This window comes from Antedon mediterranea, chromosome 8 (genome assembly GCF_964355755.1).
Source record: "Antedon mediterranea chromosome 8, ecAntMedi1.1, whole genome shotgun sequence".
Classification (NCBI taxonomy): domain Eukaryota; kingdom Metazoa; phylum Echinodermata; class Crinoidea; order Comatulida; family Antedonidae; genus Antedon; species Antedon mediterranea.
This window is the reverse complement of record NC_092677.1, coordinates 1,896,916-1,917,169: the sequence shown is the minus strand read 5'-3', so window position 1 is coordinate 1,917,169 and position 20,254 is coordinate 1,896,916. Positions and strand designations below refer to the sequence as shown.

General features: G+C 35.7%; 3 protein-coding genes across 3 annotated transcripts; all 3 read right to left on the bottom strand.

The window, feature by feature from the left end:
- Nucleotides 1-681: 681 nt before the first annotated feature.
- Nucleotides 682-6,054, bottom strand: LOC140056228 (cysteine-rich venom protein TEL1-like). Its single transcript, XM_072101524.1, has 8 exons — nt 5,921-6,054; nt 5,505-5,606; nt 4,522-4,755; nt 3,836-3,933; nt 3,197-3,291; nt 2,872-2,901; nt 2,388-2,477; nt 682-1,696 (listed from the first exon to the last, which is right to left on the bottom strand). The coding sequence occupies exons 1-8, from the start codon at nt 5,975-5,977 to the stop codon at nt 1,557-1,559; spliced, it is 846 nt and encodes a 281-aa protein (XP_071957625.1). The 5' UTR covers nt 5,978-6,054; the 3' UTR covers nt 682-1,556.
- Nucleotides 6,055-9,767: 3,713 nt separating this feature from the next.
- LOC140057812 (cysteine-rich venom protein-like) lies at nt 9,768-15,004 on the bottom strand. The gene is made up of 9 exons (XM_072103558.1): nt 14,896-15,004; nt 13,858-13,959; nt 12,311-12,532; nt 11,713-11,813; nt 11,416-11,510; nt 11,173-11,202; nt 10,832-10,930; nt 10,549-10,662; nt 9,768-10,073 (listed from the first exon to the last, which is right to left on the bottom strand). Exons 1-9 carry the CDS (start codon nt 14,935-14,937, stop codon nt 10,063-10,065), a joined length of 816 nt encoding a protein of 271 aa, XP_071959659.1. The 5' UTR covers nt 14,938-15,004; the 3' UTR covers nt 9,768-10,062.
- Nucleotides 15,005-15,309: 305 nt separating this feature from the next.
- On the bottom strand, nt 15,310-19,645 carry LOC140057811 (GLIPR1-like protein 1). Its single transcript, XM_072103557.1, has 9 exons — nt 19,520-19,645; nt 19,008-19,112; nt 18,293-18,517; nt 17,824-17,921; nt 17,588-17,679; nt 17,183-17,206; nt 16,867-16,962; nt 16,531-16,650; nt 15,310-15,881 (listed from the first exon to the last, which is right to left on the bottom strand). The coding sequence occupies exons 1-9, from the start codon at nt 19,559-19,561 to the stop codon at nt 15,856-15,858; spliced, it is 828 nt and encodes a 275-aa protein (XP_071959658.1). The 5' UTR covers nt 19,562-19,645; the 3' UTR covers nt 15,310-15,855.
- Between the last annotated feature and the right edge of the window lie 609 nt (nt 19,646-20,254).

Sequence of the window (20,254 nt, the reverse complement as noted above, 5' to 3'; positions counted from 1 at the left end):
TCGAAAGAAGAGGTAAGCACTAAACTAAAGCAATGACTAAAGTAACGGTCAGACAGCGCCCTCTGGAATGTTTACTTAACTAACTTCTAAGAAGGCTCTTTTATATGTCTACACACTATCAAACTTTATGCGACAAAAAAATGTGATGTGCCCATATATGGACATGATGATGTCATATCATCACTACCATATTTGTGCATATCACTACCATATTTGGGCACAATACACATTTTTTATCAAACTAGTTTGATAGTGTAGACAGAGATTAAGACCCTCATGGATATATCGAACGGGTACCTGGTGAGGGAGAGGTGTAGAGGGGGAGGGAGTGCAGTTACTGCACATCGCCACCCGTGCATTTCTTTCGATGTTACATTCTCTAACTAAAGGATAGGATGACCTATTCTATAGGATGATCTTTACAATTTATTCGTTGTCCAAGCCCGTAACCAGAGGGGTTCGTAGGATTCTAACCATAACCATTTTCCCCACTTGGTCCAATCCTATACCAAGTCAGCAGCAGACAATGTACTTTCATCTTTTCATCTACTAGGCCTAAATGTATTTTGTTATCTTCAGTTGTTTGCACTTGCTCATTTTTGAGGAAAAAAAGAAGGCCTCATTAAAAATCCTGGCTATAATATTCATGATAATTGTAATTGAAAAAAATCGTCATGAAAATTAAAACAAAAATTGTTAATTCATTTAATATAATACAATACACAGGATGAATATAAATCTTAATCAAGTGAGCAAACATACTAACATTTCTAATCGATTTTATTATATTTATTCAAAACTTTAACTAACTATACTGTGGAAACCAAAACAAAATGATAGAAATTGTAAAGTTCATCGCATTGATGCCCAAACGCAGAACTGATGACGTAAGTGCCACGCAGGTGCATTGATGCCCAAACGCAGAACTGATGACGTAAGCGCCACGCAGGTGCAACGATTAGACGAGTCATCCGCGCCGCCCGAACCGTCGCGCTGTGTGATTGGAGTCAACTCACTTGCGTTGCGTCCAAAAATAGGAATAAAGTTTAAGTAGGAGGCCTCAGTAATCGCACACCTAAACTTAGGTGGGCTTATTGTCGGACCATTTTGTTTTGATTAGTACAGAAAGTAAACTACGCATGCGTTGACACTACCTTCTAATAACTATAGCAATAACAAGGCTGACAGTTACTGACAGTTGTGTTGTGTTTTTTCTAGTTACATCGTCGCCATGTTAGGCCCACAAGAGCGTAGTGAATAACCACAAACAATGTATAATAATATATTGTGTAACTAACCTTTGAAACCATCAATTATATAAATGTGTTGAAAACTTTCTTGTCTTTTTTTTTTATCTTTTTAAAACCAATGGTATGTTACTTTTAAGCTACAACTTATCATGTGCGTGTTTATTAGGCCTACCATTAAATGTTTTGAATGTATTCTGTCTCTACTGACTCACAAAAAGAAATTATTTCAAAATTGGGTCAGTAAAAGTATTATCAACATCATGTAAATGCAAACTAAGATTGAATTGCGAATTTAAAAAGTTATGGTTAATTTTTCTTCCTTGCCTTGCAAGATTTTTGACATTTTGCTGCACAGGCTTCGGCAAAGAAAGGATGTGGACACACGTCTTCGTCTCGCCATTTGTCATAGCCTTTGCCGGTGCAAGCTGGTCCATTCACACATTTTTCTATAAAAGAAATGTAGATAACATATAAAACGAATCGGCGCAACACAATGACTAGGTTCTACAAATGTTTTGACACATGTGGCATTTCATACGTATAATACTTGAGCTCATTTCCAGATAAAATTCCGACAAGTGGACTAACGCAACGACGTAAACGCAACGCAAGCGAGTTGACCAATAACAAGCGACGGTTCGAATAATCCATATTGCATGATGTGATTGGTCAAATCACTTACGTTGCGCTAAGGTTCTTGCGTCGTTGCGTGCGTCCTAAACCAAGCTTTAGGAAAGGATAGGCCTATCACGTCTTTAGTAGCCTATGCATCAACCAATGCATAATGTTTAATCTATAAACATTGGTTAAAAAATGAATAATTATACAGTATATATTGTACAGTGCAGTACAGTATTACACATGTTTGTTATAGCATACATAGGCCTGCTATATATTTATAATCATGATATCAATTATATAATGAAAGGCGAAATCAAAGCGGGACGAACCGGTATATAAAAAAATGAATAATTATACAGTATATATTGTACAGTGCAGTACAGTATTACACATGTTTGTTATAGCATACATAGGCCTGCTATATATTTATAATCATGATATCAATTATATAATGAAAGGCGAAATCAAAGCGGGACGAACCGGTATATAAAAAGGTAACACGACTAAAATACTTACTTTGACATGCTGCTCCCCATGAGCCTCTGCATTTACAGGAGCAGGCTTTAGGGTTTTTCGCATTTCCTTTGCCACAGTTAATTCTACAATCTTGAATTTTAAAACATAATTTTAGAATTGTTATCCTAAAAATAGCAATTCATTAAGGTAAGGAATTTGCCGCTGATTCCCACTTCGATGCAACGCAAGGACGTAGGCTACACGCAACACAGGCAATTTGACCAATCAGAAGCGAAGGACCGTCTATCTTATGCAGCGTGTGATTGGTCAACTCACTTGCGTTGCGTGGGAACGCAAGACGAACATTAAACGTTAGTGACGGCTCATCCCAAAACTGTTGCTTGTGATTGGTCAAATTATTTTTGCAAAATTATATGGCGCGCGTTAGTAAGGCTTGATACTGAAGGGAAGGCCTACGTGATTAAGGCTTGATACTGAAGGGTGGGTAGGCCTACGGGATTTTGGTACTTTGTGTGCAACTTACCACATCCGGAACTGCCAGGCTTGCAATCACCTATATGGAAAATAAAATAATGATTACAGCTTGCAATAGATAGGTTAAATTTAATGGAAATAAAGTTCACTGTACATTGTTGTTGAAGCAAATCAGATTTTCATTAATTACATTTATATTGTCACTGTTTTATACATTTCCACCAAGTTCCCCAGCTAAAGCTTTTGGATGCAGCATATAGGACGTATAGACGCATCGTTAGCAATTTGACCAATCACAACGTATGTCCATTGGTCAACTCGTTTACGTTACGCCTACGTCGTTGCATCATAAGGCAAACAAAGTGGCAACTTACTGCAAAATAATCCCGCCTTACAATATCTAGTGTCACTTTGACATCCGGAGCAAGGTAGTCCAGCTTCATACGGCTTTTCTCCATTATAATTACCTCTATAACATAACGTTAAATAAAAAGTTAAAAACTAAAGAAAACTGTTTTAATATTTGAACAAGAAATTCGTAAATCAATTCCGCATCCTCCTCCTCCTAAGCTTGGTTCCAACTAGAGGCACATACGTTCGACTTTGCATTATGCATTATCCTTTCGTTATTTTTCGTTTAGGCCTATGTCATAGGGTCCTCGCGAGACTTGGCTAAGCCTTCTACTTTGTGGCCCAATAAACAGTTTATTTATCTTGTTTTGATTAATCAATTTATGTTTAAATTATCTTGATTTGATAAATAAATGTATAGGAATGAATGAAAGGATATAATTGCAAAGTAAGTGATTTGACCACCAATCACTAGCGATGGATTGTCATTGGCCAACGATTACATTGCGTCTACGTTCTTGAATTTGCGTCACGTGACGTTACGCCATAGTGACCATATAGACCAAGTTTAACCATTTAAAATATTATAATTCATTTTAGAAAATTATATTCATTCACTTTATACGCCCGTCTGTCTGTCGGTCTGTCGTACTGTAACTTACGGAGGTGAGTAGTTGCAGACAAACATGTATGGGAATCCCTTCGAACATTTCTTTCTGTTGGTTGCACATCCAACCGCTAAACTTCTTGTATCAACAACCTATTCATTCAAAAAATATACTATCAAGCCCTCGCAATTAATATAACTAATAATTATTATAGGCATACTTGGCAAAATGCTTGGAAAGAATTTGCCAATAAAAATATTTCCTTTGCTTGCAAATGTGTCTGCACGGCAACGTTCGCAATATTCATGTTAACCTAATTTCTTCAAACTATATAGGCCTACCAACAGGCCTGGTTGTTGTCACAAAAGCTTATCAAAATCTCGAATTATTTGTATCTTCAATATGGGCGGAAATATGAAATAGCACGCCTTCTGTCGGTTGCTACATTTGACCAAGTATTTCGCTCAGTAGTTTCTGAGCACCGTACTATATTATTTATTTTAATTTCAATATCAGGATGAGAAATATGGGGGTAAGTCATGATAGTAATAAATAATTTTTGTATAAAATATCATGTGTTAAAAATGTCATAAATAATAATCTACCGATGGAGGTATATCATGATCTACCGTACTACGGAACTGTAAAGGCATGGAGGTATAAAATAAAAGGAGGGAACTCGAAACATATAAATATTTTATACCTCCATGGTAAAGGTGTATACTTGCTCAATTACCAACCTGTGTATAATGACCGCACACGGCACCGCTTCTACAACTACCCGTGGCGTAATTGTAATCTTTAACCTCATCGAACCATAAGCGAATACCAGAATCCAACTGTTTGCCAACATACGGCCTCGAGCTAAATGCAAGGTTTTCGCCCATACCAAGATCCCCAAGATTGGATCGATGGAACTGGTTACAATTGTCAGCCCATTCTTGGGCTACAGCTTCGGCTTTCTTATCCCATACCTGTTTTGAAGAACAAAACGACATGAGATATTTCTACCATCCAGAACCAAGTCATGTAAGTATATAGTAAGTTTTGCTCAAAGTGGATTACACCTCTAACATTCAAATGTTATGATAAAACCAAACCATGCCAACGTACGCATTTTCCCCTCGACATACCAGTAACGAAATTTACTCAATGACGTATAAACGAAACGAATTATCGCTTATGATTGGTTCTCACAGTACGCAACGCAACAACGTAGGCGTAACGTAAAGCTTGGTTCCCACTAGGACGCAACGCAAGAACGACGTAAACGCAACGCAGGCGTGTTGACTAATGACAAGCGACAGTTTGATTGGTCAACTCACTTACGTTGTGTTACGTCCTTGTGTTGCGTCTCTTTGAACCAAGCATAAGTAGTTTGACCAAACACAAGCGCGCGTTTGATTATCCAATCTGTCGCCTGTAAAGCGTGGTTACCACTAGCGACGCAACGTAATGCAGCCTCTAACGTAAGAAAATGCCCTTCCACGCATTGTGTTTGCCCCCGCCTGCGTGAAATCAAACCTGCGATTTTTACAGCAATGTTGCGTCGTCGGTTCCCACTTGCGATTACGCAATATGGCACGTTGCGTCGATACGTCATTGCGTTGCGTTGCGTCCTAGTGGGAACCACGTTTAATTGGTCAATCCCTTGCGTTGCGCTTCGTCCTTGCACGGCGTCTTAGTGGAAACCAAACTTAAGTCTAAATGTGATTATACTTACAAGTATCCTCATGTTGGCTGCTTTTGGCTTTACATTGGCTCTGAACATATTATGGGTCTTTAGTGATCTTGCCTTTTCCACTGGTGTTAACCCACAACAATTCTAGTTAAAACAGACAAAATGCTATTCTTTTAAAAGATCTAAACGATAGATAAAATTACCAAATTACATATTTACAGTTAAATTTTAAACAAAATATGATTAAATTTCGTACAAAACAATATAAAAAAATAAGATTATTAGGCGATTATTTCAATTTTGTTTACTGAATACGAACACGTTCAAAGCTTATACTGTGGCTCTGACATTTGGGAACGCCAGATATGATGATATACGTTATAAAAAGATATTTCGTTATACTGTATAAATTATATATAATATATTAGATTAAAATGATTTATAATAATTTGACGTACCTGTATACACCATATTGCAAGAACACACACTAGCCAAGCCGATGAAGCTGAAGCCATTCTAAACTCTATACCCGTCCACCGCAAAATAAAATTGAAACAAAAGTGGACCTCCGTTCACGATTTTACCATTTATAGGCACGTGTAAATCATGATCGATATTGTATGACATATTATAAAATAAATGATATCATTAAGTTTTAACAACTAAACACATGAATGGTTCTCCTTAATAAGTTTACACCACATTAAGTTAGAAGAACCGCAATGAGGCTGTGCTTAATTCTTACTAGAACTTAATGGAGAATCGTTTCTAACGGAGCGTAATAATAAACAACATCATTTCGTGTTCTCGCTTTACGATTTCATAATATATATGTTGATATAAGGCGTGATTTCCAGGCCTTTTTGTAATTATCGCCAACCTAATTTGATCATTTCGTAATTTATGTAATTTATCTTAATTTTAAATTTGAAATGTGCAGTTTGGATAAACTTTCATATATCATTATACTCACCATTCTAATGTGGTTATTATGCAGAGTCATACAAAAGAATGGTTGTGGGGAATGAAACCAAAGTTAGAAATAGGGTGTTTTCGTGTTTGGTGGGGGTGTTAGTGTTGTGTGTGTACATTCAACAATCTTTGCGCCTAGATTGTGAAAGGAACGGTGTATTAGCATATACAGTACTTATACGTGGCCAGATTTATTTTTCTTTTTACATCTTTCCGTTCATTAGGGCCTACCTATTTATTTAACCTTCTCTACCGAAGATCGCTAATGATATGATAATGACAATAATAGACAATGGCTACTAATGTATTTTGATACTACTCAATATTTTCAGAAAATGTTGTTTGTAATTGTTAACCTTTGACACAGACACATTTCTTCATTCTTATTGCCGGCAGAAAGCTCCTCAACACCATATGGTTGTCCATGTATTCATTACTATTAGCCTAGATGGTGTTTGTATCAATACCTCAAAGGCGGGACAAAACAAACATTTCTTTATACAGATCGTTATGTCCACGTCACGGTCCGCAAGATTAATGATATAGTGTAAAGTACAACTAAACTCGCTTGCAAATAGACCTGATAAAAAAATCCTACATATAAACATAGACATAAGACTATACTAAGACACACATTTTATTACACTCTGAAATCGGAGGAGAATGAAATCGGAAAAGGAGGAGAGTGAAAAGATGAAAGGAAGAAGTTCGAGGCGGATGATATATTTTATAAAACTTAAAATAAAACAATACGTCTAAGACACACATTTAGTAACAGTATGAAATCAGAGAAGAAATTAGGAGGAATGAGGAGGAGAGTGGTAGGATGAATAAGTAGGAAGTTCGAGGCGGATAATATATTTTAAAGACACACATTTCATAACAGTATGAATCGAAAGAGGAAATTAGGAGGAAAGAGGAGAAATATGTGACTTAGAGGAAGATGAATAAGAAGTAGGATGGAAAATAACACATCACGTAATTTCTTCATTGTACAGAAAACATAAATCTGTCTTTATCATTTCTAAAGCTATTGTTGCAATTTGCATGTAAATTTAATTCATATAATAATTTTCTAAAAATTAGGACCTTAATTTGTATTTTTGTAATGAAATTTTAATTTCTTTCAGATTTCTTGTTCCCATTAAGATAATTGAGATTAAATGAGTGTTATAATACAGTTAGCCAACAGAAATACTCTTTTTATAATTTGTTTCTTGGCTGATTTTAATTGTTAACGGACCAGAAGTGACGTAATAGTATTTGACACTGCTTCGATTCTCAGTGTTGTAATTCCACATACTACAATACAATGCAATACAGTATTTTCCCAGTATCATAGAATATTCGGTAATACAGCATCTCATCTATATCACACCGGTGTAACCCAAGTAACCTTACATGGAAGGCACTGGTTATATTAGGCGATACAGGAGTCTTTGGTTATGATTTTATGTATATTTGAGAAAGACAATAAAGATTATTGTGTATACAATTATCTGTACAAATTATATTTTCAATACGTAAATGTTAATGTGTGCGTGAGCTATCACAATAAATTTTGTAAACGTTAATAAAATTACAGTTAGTATTTAGTATCTTCAGTATAGTAGTATTTAGTATCCTTTTATATAACGTGTGAAATAATCCAAATATAGATATTATGAATCATCCAAAGCAATACACAATACTAAAATATTTATAAAACACAACCTATTACAAGTATAGTTACATTTACCACGTCATTGCTCATGGCGACTGTGCGACAAAATTCTTGTAAACGAGGCATCGGCGTTGAATAGTGGCGAAATCTGTGGTAATTATACAGCATCCGATTATCGGCTATAATTATACAGCATCCGATTATCGGCTACACCACATTCAAAGACATGTATAATATTCCGGTTCATTTCTTTTTTTCTTTGCATAAATCAGTAGATAAACAATGTTACGCCTTATTTAACACAATCGGAATGCTAGCGTTTTTAGTCGCGTGGAAGCGACTCACTAAGTCGGTCGGTCGGTCTGTCTGTCTGTCTGTCTGTCGGTCTGTCTGTCGGTCTGTCTGTCTGTCGGTCCGGTATCACTATGCGTTTTGTCGCTTTATGACCTTATCTTGATATCAGTTTAATCTAGCTAAGTCAATTTTTCACAGAATATTCCTTATGGCCAGGAATCGATGTGGTTATGTTTTCACGGTGCGCAATAAAAAATTACGCGGTCTACGCACGATTTAACGAAATCACGTTTGTAATCATATCTTAACAACCATGAATCACAATTAAATAAAATTTGGTACTCATAAATTTCAGGGCATAAATCATCATATGGCAATACAATTACGTGCGTAGCGCATGTAACGCATCCGTACGTGCGCTTAAAATTTTCAAAATTTATTTTCGATGAAATAAGAGTACGTTTCAGGCAATTTTAAGCGTTTACAAAATTGCCATGAGTGCGCAGATTTTTGCGCGCGCACTGCGCGTTAAATGTTATTGCGCACACTTTTTGCCCGATTTCTGTTTTCTTGACTTAATTTTCAACTCGAAATTACGTTATACGAGCACGTCAAATGTGACAGGCTACGCACGTGTAAATTAAAACAATATAAATGTTTTTAAACATTTCAACATTTTTAAACATGTTCAGTAATTTCGGTCAGTATAGTTCACTATGTCGGTCGGTCCGTCTGTCTGTCGGTCTGTCTGTCTGTCAGTCTGTTTGTCTGTCGGTCCGGTATCACTATGCATTGTAGCACGCGACTTAATGGCTGTTGGCCTTGTTAAATATTAACTAAGCTATTATGTTGAACTATGTTTATTTTTTAATGTGAAAAGCTATTAGCTCAATCATCACGGAGAGCGTTTCCGAAAATACATGTTTAAGCTACTGTATTTTGTTCCCAATGTGATGCAACACAAGCAAGTTGACCAATCACAAGCTATAATTCGGATGATCCATCGCTTGTGATTGGTCAAATAACGTCCGTTGCGCTTACGTCGTCCTAGTAACTTTACGCATAGAAAAGCCTGTTTTTAGTCGCATGCAACGCGGTCGGTTGGTCGATTGGTCGGTCGGATGGTCCGTAAACACTAACTCAAATTTTAGCACGCGACTGCAGCCATGTATATAGCCTTGTTTTTACTACTAATCTGTTCACTAGAATAGACCATTCCTGGGTCCCGATTGTTTGTGCATTAATGTTTTTCCAACTACTTAACGACGTTGAAAAATGCGCAACCAATCAAATAAAAGAAAGTTCGATTCGCGTGAATAAATTTGCTCTGGAAAAACAAAGTAGTAACCAAAACAATGTTGATACTGTACTGTTGCTTTGACTAAATATGTATTTATTACTACATTAATGTAACTTATATCTCAAATTGTAATCGTTTCCTGATACATTATTTTCGTGGGTAAGTGATGCATCATGAATTATTCATCATTCCTCAACTTTATTCGCTTCCTGATATTACTCAGAACATTAATATAGAGGGCCTACATTACTATTGATCATAGATTCTTAAGCAAAATCGAAGAAAGATTGATTTGCTCAAATACATTGCAATCTAATGGTTGTGTTTCGGCGTCCGTATCTGATGCATCGTTCAGTCGGTTATAAGTAGTATTAAGAGCTTTCTGAAAAATGTAAAATTAATAAATTATAGTATTCGCTTAAATAAATTAGTTAATCTATAAATAAAATAAGCTAAGCATCTGAAAGAAAGTACCAAATACAAAATGTAAAGCTCTGTCTACACTACCAGACTAGTTTAACAAAATGGTGATGTGCCCAAATATGGTAGTGATATGACATCATCATATATGGGCACACAACATTTTTTTTCCTCATAAAGTTTGAGTATAGAAAGAGCTTAAGCTAATAATATGTTTAATTTGCATGTTACTGGATATCGTCTGCCTGAATTCAAAAATATATTTTGATTTGATGTCAGGGGTCAACAGATCATTTTATCATAAGAACCGAATACCTGGAATTAATGTATTACCATACTCCCATCTAATTAATGTATTACCATACTCCCATCTAATTAATGTATTACCATACTCCCCTCTAATTAATGTATTACCATACTCCCATAACGATACTTACGGCAATCTGGTTGACACTTAAGGGCGCACGAATTGTAGAAATAGTCATTGGCGCACACAATAGAGTTATCCCATGTAAGGTACTGGTCACAACTCGCTGAGTTCTCGCACTTGTCTAGACGAATCAGAGATATAATGATAAAATGATGGCGCTACTTCAACTGTTTGTTATATGCGTAGTTAAATTAGAAATAGTTACGCATGTCACATTTTCGTAAAACTTTCTAAGATACATTTACATTTTTTCTAAAAAAACCCAAAATTTTCTAACTAGGCCTACTTACCAGTACATAAACTTCCCCAGTATCCGCTGCTTGTGTCACACGTACATGAACAATCTTCTTCATTTAGAGTTCCGCCATTTGCACAAATTCGCTTACACTCTGGTGGTGAAATACGCAGATACATATTAAAGCGTGGTTCCCATTAGAACGCAACGCATCAAAGTATCGACGCAAAGTTCTGTATTGCGTAATTCAAAACACAATTATTGGAATGGCATTTTCTTCCGTTGAGTAGGTTGTGTTACGTTTCATAGCTAGTGGGAATCAAGCTTAAGTCTAACTCACAATGGTTAGGCCTACTTGCTAAATCAAGATTTAAAAGATTTGGATGAATGTCTTACCGCAATCTCCTGATCCAGGTGTGCAGTCACCTGCAGACGAAATAGGAAATATATCATGTAGTAAATATTTGCATTTTGTAAAAACAATAAATATATACAAATTGATTTAAATTAGGCCTAAACAAAATGCAAACATAATCTGAATTGTCACCATACCAATTTTCACAACATAGATATATTCTTGTAATGATATTGACACAATATATATACGTTTTGGTTAAAAAGAATAATAAAGAATCTTACTGCAGAACCCGTCGGCATCGCAATACTTTGCGTCATCATGGCAACGACTACACGGCTTTCCGACTGAGTACGGCTTTTCACCAACCATATTACCCCTACAGAACAACATAGTTGTTTCCTATTTTACTCAAATGGTTCGGAGAAAAACAGGTTCTAAACACTTCTCCAGCTAGTGGCACCATAACAATTAAGATAGACAAAACGGTTACCGTTTATCGTATCATATTTTGTGCCAGTTTGCGTCGAGACTGGATATTTACCGATATGCGTTTTGAAAGACAAAAAAGAAGTACTTACGCGGGGTCGTAATTACATACGAACACATACGGGTATTTGTTATTGACACATGGGTCCAAATTTCTTGCACAGCCAACTTTCAAACTCCTTGCATCTTCAACCTGCCAATAAATTTACGTTGAGAAGTTCAGTAGGCTAAAACAATACAGTTATTATTATTAGTTAAAGCATGGTTTCCAATAGAGACGGATGTAAATACACCGCACGTAATTTGACCATTGACGACGCGTTGAAACTATTTTCATTTCTATTTTCTATTTTATTCAATCGAATCCAACAGCGATAATTACCGCCACTAACAGGTTTGATAACCTGTCGCTTGTAATTGGTTAACTTTGGACTGCGCTTACGTAGTTGCGTGGCGTTCGAATGGGATCATACTAAAGCTTGGTGTCCACTAGCGACGCAAAGTAACGCAATCTACACAACGTAAGAAAATAATTGTGTTTGCCCCCGTCGTCGGTTCCCATTTGTGATTACGCAATACAGCACGATGCGTCATTACGTCGCTGCGTTGCGTTCTAGTGGGAACCACGCTTAAGAAACAAATGTGACTATAGTATGAACCAGTTTAGTGTGAATCAGAAAGATGACTTACCTGTGTATAATGACCGCATACTCCTGTACATGCACCCTCTTTATATTTGTAGTCTTTTACTTCATCATACCATCGGTCGATTCCAATGAGTAGCATGTCCCCTTCAAATGGTACAGTGCTGAACGCTATGTTCTCACCGTAATTGTTACGATTTGGGTTGTGATCTGTGGGGCAGGTTGACACCCAATACTCCGCCATGTTAGCTACTTCATCATCCCACACCTAAAAGAGAATAATGAAACTATAAGATACCGAACTTGGTAGACCGTTCTGATGAGATGCACACTTTAACAACGCGCGATTAAATTCTAAAGTCTAGACTACACTATCACACTTTAGTTTGCAAACTTAAACAAAGTTGCTATAGTGCAGACCAGCTGTAAAGTTTTCTTCTGTTTACCAAACTCTAGAGCAAACTGGTCTTGACAAACTTATAATTGCATTGCTCATGTTGACCGGACCAGGCAACACTGATAATTGTGCAGCATTTGTACGCGCGCGTCGATTTTGTATCAGTTCGCAGCGTCACTGATAGACTTGCTCCAAGTCTGTATTGTCTTTTTTTAAATTTATTTGTTTTTATTTCGACCGCGATTTTTGTCTGAAAATACAGACTTGTGAAACACGTATAGAAATCGATTTGCAGACCGCAAGCATCCGATAAGAATGACGTAGGTTACGATACCGTATTTGGCTATATGGGGCGGGCGGTATGTAAATATGGATTTCGAATCAGCCAATGATCATTTTGTTTCAAAATAAAAAAGATCGAGTACTATACGAACAGTGCTGAATGTACGATCAAGACTGTTGAAATATAAAATCGTGTTGCCAAGTTGTTTTGTTTATTAATTGTTTAGTCCTTGGCCTAGGCCTCCTTCGTAGGTCCTACTCAACTCGCACGTATGACCTGCCGAATAAAACGCCAATAAGGTAGGCCTACATACCACCACCGGCACACAACAGGGCTACACCACCACACAGAACAGGACAGGGTCTGGGTGGGAATTAAATCAAAATATCTCCGCGTAATAAATGATCCATTCAATCAATGTTTGATTTGCGGAGAAGCTAACCTATCATATCAAGACGAGTTTTCATGTTCTTGGGAAAAATCCCATCAAATAATTACCAGACTACTAGGGATAAAATCATTTCTAGCCTTCAGAAACTTTCATCAATGTACCCATGGAGGTACCTTCATGATGTACCCAAGTACACATTGTCTAAACGTAAAATAGCGCATGCGCATCATCTTAGATGTTGAGTCTTTGAAATTCTGAAATATGAATATTAAAATAGTGTACGAGTGAGTAGCCAATCGCATGCAGCTGAAACTAGTCAACCGGATAATCGTATGCACCAAGAATTCTTGGTGTCAAACCACGTGACTTGTGCGTGTTTCCCCAGACGGAGTATCCAAAATCAAGTAGTAAACGTATGAAACGCCATATGTGCCAAAATATTTATCTTTTTACTAATATTAAGACAAAACTCCGTCTGGAACCCAGACTACGTCACTGACGGTGTTCCGTAGCACAACTTACCAATCTTCGCATGTCTCCTGCCTTAGGCTTCGCATGTTTTCGGTATTCATTGTGAGAATGTACAATCTCATCCTGTTCCTCTGCTGTGTAACAAGTCGAACTCTGAAAAAAGAAACATGATTTTATAATCAATTTGACACTAAAATAAACATGTTAACACATGTATGTTAACAGAAATGTTGTGATCTTTTCTTTTCTGAATTATGTTATCCTGCCTAAATATGTTTTAATAAATAAATAAATAAAAACAAGCACGAATGTGCAATACTCGGGGTACAGCGAAAGAAGCTGTATACAGACGTATACAGTTAGAAAGTAAAGAAAATAGGTTTCGCCAGGGCTCGAACCGGGACCTTCTGCGTGTTAAGCAGACTTGACAACCACTACACTACGAAACCTCTTACATTAAAAATGTGGGTTACAGAAAGTTTTTTAATCCATTTAAATTACAAATAAATGGTAATAAGCACAAAGCAAAATAAACATGTGTAAAAGTGATAATTACCGATTACACAAAATAAGTATTTTAAAAAATAATAAAAATAAGATATACTCTGTATAATTATCATATTGCGTATACAGTACTTTTCACCATAAATTAAAAAAAAAAAAGGTTTCGTCCGGGCTCGAACCAGGTACCTTCTGCGTGTTAAGCAAACGTGATAACCACTACGCCAAGAATCCGCATATAACCATATAACTACATAACGCTGTGGTGTGTGTCACACATTGTGGCTTCTTAATTAAACAAATTAATTAACAAAAAATTAAAAATCCGGCTCTATAGCTTTGAGGACATGTCCCTGTAGTATGTTCATGCCAAATCCCAGCTCAATACTATAACGAATAAGGGAGGAGTAGTACTTTAAAAATCGCACTTTTTACTCAATAGTGTCCAGATGGAGGAAGAGAAGGAGAAAATGAGTAAGTACTAGACTCGGGTACCCCGAGTAAAAATATGTATAATTTTGCTTTTCTAACTTAATACAGTGGTACTTAAGAGAAGAACTGGCTTTATACGAAAGGAAGAACTCTTACCTCGATAAGCAACGCAACTACTAACACTTCAATGACAAGCATCTTGGCAACTTCCTCCCCAGAATAATCCAAACTTTACCAACCGACGAGGTTAGTTTAATAACACTACACTTTCAAATTGAAACATTTATATATAGCCGTGTATCCAATTAAATATGTATTACGTAACACTTTATCATATCGCTACTCCCTAGTCGTACATTACAAACTTTTCAGTTTTACCTCTCTTCATTTGGAACTATTTTATTTCTCCATAGGTACTAATTATTATTCAGAAATATATAAATAACTATACAGCAAGTTTAGTTCTGGCATATTGTCAAAGGAGTATTTCCATTTATATTTGCTAAACTTGGTGTAAATATCATCAGTAGATTAGTTTGTTTTTTTTGGAAAAGTAAAAGTACATTCTCATTTAGTGTTGTCACACCGTTAGCTATATTTATGAACATAGTGACAAAACTGGACATGATAAATAGTAACTTTCATTTTTGATTTTTTAATGATTATTTCCAAGGGGGTTTCATAACAAGTTTACAAATCGGAAAATTTCCAAAACAAAAACATTTTTACAAATCTTTGTATAGCATTTTTGGTTTTAAATGTTTTACCCGTATAGGAAATTAAATGTTACTGCAGGCCTATAATGTTGTTCAAAATCTTATCTAGTCTAATAATTCTTTATTATACCCGACTAATTAATTAGAGTTTCAGATTTAAATTTCATAAGTAACTAACAACTCAATAATTAAAGAATTATAATAATTATATAATATTAACAAATGATAACAAGAAGTAAATTGACATGTTGTTATTTGATGGAGGCCTACATCATTGTACATCATCCATCATAGGTAGGCCTACGAATTAAGTAAATTGACATGTTGTTATTTGATGGAGGCCTACATCATTGTACATCATCCATCATAGGTAGGCATACGAATTCCTATCCGGATCAAATTAACCTTTCTTGTTTTTGAAGTATTCTGTAAGATTGAAATAATTATGAATCAGGAGTAAAGGATATGGATAATATTTAATTTACTTAATCGAAAATAATAATGACGTCATACCTTAGTCGAGTCAACTTAAGATTAGTTTAGAACGTTAAGCGCAACGCAAGCTAGTTGACCAAGCACAAGTGGATAATCCGATCTGCAGCTTGTGATGGTCAACTCGCTAAACGACATCAGTTTCTAACGAAACTACAGATGTTCTGAATAAGTCATTTATAATTAATTGACTAAATTAGATCATCAAAATGCTATTATAGAGTCAGATGAATTGATTTATTCAAATACATTGTGTTTGTATCCCCTAAGGTATCATAACCATTTAGTTTTTCTTAATTGCTCATCATCACGTGATAACTCCCGCGCGTAACTCATAATGAGGCTAATTAGTTTGTCCCAAAGTGACAATTTTTACAAATGAATCAAAATGCACTTTTTTGTTATCATCACCATCATGATAATTAGCTGTATTTGAACGATGTTTTAATCGTGACCATTTATTAGTAGGCTTACAATCATTGTCATTAGCACAGTTTACGGTTAAATTTGAAGTTTTCTTTATAAATAAGAATATAATGAAGAAACCGGCTAAAAAGGTTCATAATATGTAAATGCATCTTACCGCAATCTGGATGGCATTTCAGAGGACACAAGTCAGTGAAATAATCACCGACGCAAACATTTTCGTCAGGCCAGGTATCGTAGCCCCTGTTGATGCACTCGTCGGTATTCTTGCATTTCTCTACAGTGATTGAAATATTAATTAGGCATAGTTATTGTTATTACAAACAAAAATTGTAAGCTTGGCAAGGTAAAAACTTATGCTTGATGGCTATACGCATGTTTCCATCTTCTAAATCCTTCTCTACTCAAACTGACGCTTTCGATTCGCGCGAACAATTTCGCCTGGTAGAAAATCGGCTTAAATACGTTTTCGCAAAAACAATGATACACTTACGTTTACAGAACGAGCCGTAATAACCTTTCTTTTTGTAGCAGTTGCAGGTGCACGTCTTCTTGTCCAGTTCGCCCTTCTTACATTTTCTCTTACACTCTAATTTGGATTTAAAGACAAGAAATATCAATTTTTATTCCTCGTCCGCTGCATGATCATCACCACAACAACACTCAATTAAATTAAATTACAATTCAATTCATTTGGTCAAACACAGTTGCTCGAAATGTGTCTTATTTGCCACAAATCGGTGACGTCACATTACAGTACTTCTGTCATCATCAGTTATAAAAAAAATACTATAAACTCAGTTACTTACTGCAGTTTCCTGAACATTCAGCAGCTTTTAAACAAAGGAAAATTAAACAAAAAGTAAATAATTATTACACTTAAATACAGGCACAATAACAATTGTGTTTTGTTTAATATCAAAACTTTCAAATACAGGACTTAACTTGCTGAAACAGTACAGTATTTTAATTAAGGTAAAATGCTAGTTGTGGGTGTAAATTCCTTTCTACCTCTTCTTCCATTTAGGGGCAAACGTCATAGTTGAAGGATACTGCTCCACTTGCGTATAGTGTGGTGCATATAAAGTTAAATAATACTTTTTGAAATTCCAAATCAAACTGGCACAATGATTAGTTAAAAAAACATGTTTTAACAGACCAACCGTTTGAATTTCTGCAAGAGTTATCAGTGAAAATAATAGTTTCCAACTCACCACAAAACTTATCAACACAGAATCTAGTGTCATCGGCACATTTAGAACACGTTTTCCCCTTCTGATAAGGTTTGTTCCCATTGTAGTTTCCACTTAAGCAAAATAAATAAATAAATAAATTTAAAAAATGTAAAAATAAAGTATCGGCTCTACCATATAATTACATACAATGTTATTTTTTGAAGTTAACATTATTAGTTTAATGTAATACAAAATATAACTGTATGTATACTTACGCTGGGGAATAGTTACAGACTAAAGTATAAGGAAATCTCCCCGCGCATTCTTCATAATTCGTACCACAGCCAATCTTTATACTTCTTGTATCAACCATCTAAAAAAGTCATTACAGAAGTTGGTTTCCACTAGGACGCAACCAAAGGACGTAGACACAAAGGTACGGTAAGTAAGTAAGTTTCATTGTTTGTGATTGGTCAAATCACTTGCGTCGCGTCTACGTCGTTGCTCTGCGTCCAAGTGGAAACCATAAATCTTAGCCTTAATGTGAACACTGGACAAAAATGTTCAATATAAATAAGAAGAGAATAACCATATAATAGTTGAACGTTTATCTAAGGAAATTTTTTTCATCGTCTACAAAAGTGAAGAAAATTTCCACTTTTTCCATTTTCTTTTTGAAAAAACCAGGTGTTAAATGGCACCTGGCAAACGTGTTACAAACTGTAAATAAAACGCTGCTAATACCTGTGTATAGTGGCCACAGACTCCAGAACATTCTCCTGTGTTGTATTTGTAGTCGTCGACTTCGTCATGCCATGCCTTCAGGCCAGCTTTAAACAGATTTTCTATATTACCGGTGAAAGGCAGAGTGCTAAATGCTAGATTCTCTCCATACTCGTTACTGTTATGACCACCAGGGCACCCGGATGCCCAATTCTGTGCCACCGCTGCTACTTCATCATCCCACTCCTGTATATAAAATAAACAGTTCAATATTACACACCTAGTTACATTAGTTTTGTAATAATACATTTTAAAACGGGACGAATTATAATCCCGCTTTTGTAATAATTGAGTGGTGGTAGGTAAGTATACAAACAAAAAGGTAAAACAACATATGCTACTACTTCTACATTTACATTATAACCAGACTAACTATTATTTAACTGCCGATGGTTTACATGGTGAACATAGCCAGGCCTACCTCTACTCGGCAGTTCACATAAGCGACGTAGCGAGCGGTTGGTTCAAAGTTACTATATCGCACGTGCAAGTTGAAATGGCCGATATCTTTAATCGTTTGGTTCCCAAATAGAACGTAAGAGCAAGTAATTTTGACCAATCACGACACCATGGATCAACCAAACTTTTGCTAGTGATTGGTCAACTTGCGTTTTTCTGAGCCTTTGCGTCCAAATGGCAACCAAGCTTATTAGTAAAGGATTATTGGTATACTCACGAGTCTGCGCATGTCTGCCGCATTTGGCGTTACGTTCATTCGATATTCATTGTGAATGTCTACAATGAATTGCTTCTCGTCAATTGTAAGTCTGCTACTGCCCTCCTGAAAACATTACAACACAAAGTTTATTTGTTATGTAAATATAGAAATGAATATTTTGATTATCATCAACCCGAAGAAACAAAATACTGAATGCTCAAAACAAGTGTTCGGGATTGGCCTATTTCCGTTACAAAATTTTAAAAAAATGGTTAAGAATTTTACATTTTTAAATTGAGACCGGAATCAATATGAGTTTAGAACTGTATGTGGTATCACCCGTATCTGCTGGCAAACATACTATATATATATATATATATATATATATATATATATATACCGTTATTTTAGTGGAATACAATGGTTGTTGAAAATTTAACTAATCCACACCCCCAAAATTGGTTAAACCACTGCTATTTTAGGCCAAACTCAAAGTCATCCATCATCTAATCTACAGTATAATAACGTACCTGTACAAATGAAATCAGCAATATAAACACCATCAACATCATGATGCCTTCCTTAACAATACCGTAAGCTGACGATATCCTCAAAGACTTCTACCGACTTTACTCCCAGAGCTTATATATATAGGCCGACCAGGTAATTAAGATACAGTACTTACAATTTCCTTTGTTTTACTGCAGATTAAAAAAAGCATATATATATTCATTTTTAGTTGTGTTCGTTAATTACATATTGTTACAAACAATACTATAATAGTTCCAATTTACATTGTTAGAGCGTCTTATATTGTTGTTTTACTCTCAAGCTAATGGTATAATGTAAATATATGCCACAAGGGGAAACGGCATTTTGTTTTCCCCGTATTGTGTTAATCAAAAGTCTAATAAGTATCTAAATGCAATTATTAGGAGAAAAAACTTGATGAATGAATACGATAAAAATAAAAATTTACATTTAAAAGGTGTTGTTAAAAACGGGAAATTATAATGGTTTTTTTTGGCAGTTTGGTGAATGTTGGTATTGGCGACGTTTTCCACATTATGGCATTATATTGAAAACGTAAAATGACAAAAAATAGAAGAAGAAATAAGAGTACATTGTACTATTACGTTATTAGGCAGCGGTCCCTTGTTCTTAGCGATCCCTTGTTATTAGCGGTCCCTCGTTATTAGCGGTCCCTCGTTATTAGCGGTCCCTCGTTATTAGCGATCCCTCGTTATTAGCAGTCCCTTGTTATT

Bases quoted from the DNA above. Each gene is read 5' to 3' on its own strand.
- LOC140056228 (XM_072101524.1), bottom strand. From the start codon at position 5,977: ATGGCTTCAGCTTCATCGGCTTGGCTAGTGTGTGTTCTTGCAATATGG. The intron at 3,934-4,521 runs GTTGGTAATTGA...TTGAATGAATAG, and splicing joins TGTGCGGTCATTATACACAG to GTTGTTGATACAAGAAGTTT. The intron at 1,697-2,387 runs GTAAGTATTTTA...TTTCTTTTATAG, and splicing joins ATGGGGAGCAGCATGTCAAA to AAAAATGTGTGAATGGACCA.
- LOC140057812 (XM_072103558.1), bottom strand. From the start codon at position 14,937: ATGCTTGTCATTGAAGTGTTAGTAGTTGCGTTGCTTATCGAG. The intron at 11,203-11,415 runs GTAAGATTCTTT...TTTCGTCTGCAG, and splicing joins CGATGCCGACGGGTTCTGCA to GTGACTGCACACCTGGATCA. The intron at 10,931-11,172 runs GTAAGACATTCA...TTTCACCACCAG, and splicing joins ACCTGGATCAGGAGATTGCG to AGTGTAAGCGAATTTGTGCA.
- LOC140057811 (XM_072103557.1), bottom strand. From the start codon at position 19,561: ATGATGTTGATGGTGTTTATATTGCTGATTTCATTTGTACAG. The intron at 18,518-19,007 runs GTGAGTATACCA...TTTTATATACAG, and splicing joins CGGCAGACATGCGCAGACTC to GAGTGGGATGATGAAGTAGC. The intron at 16,651-16,866 runs GTAAGTGTATCA...CAATCACTGTAG, and splicing joins TTACGGCTCGTTCTGTAAAC to AGAAATGCAAGAATACCGAC.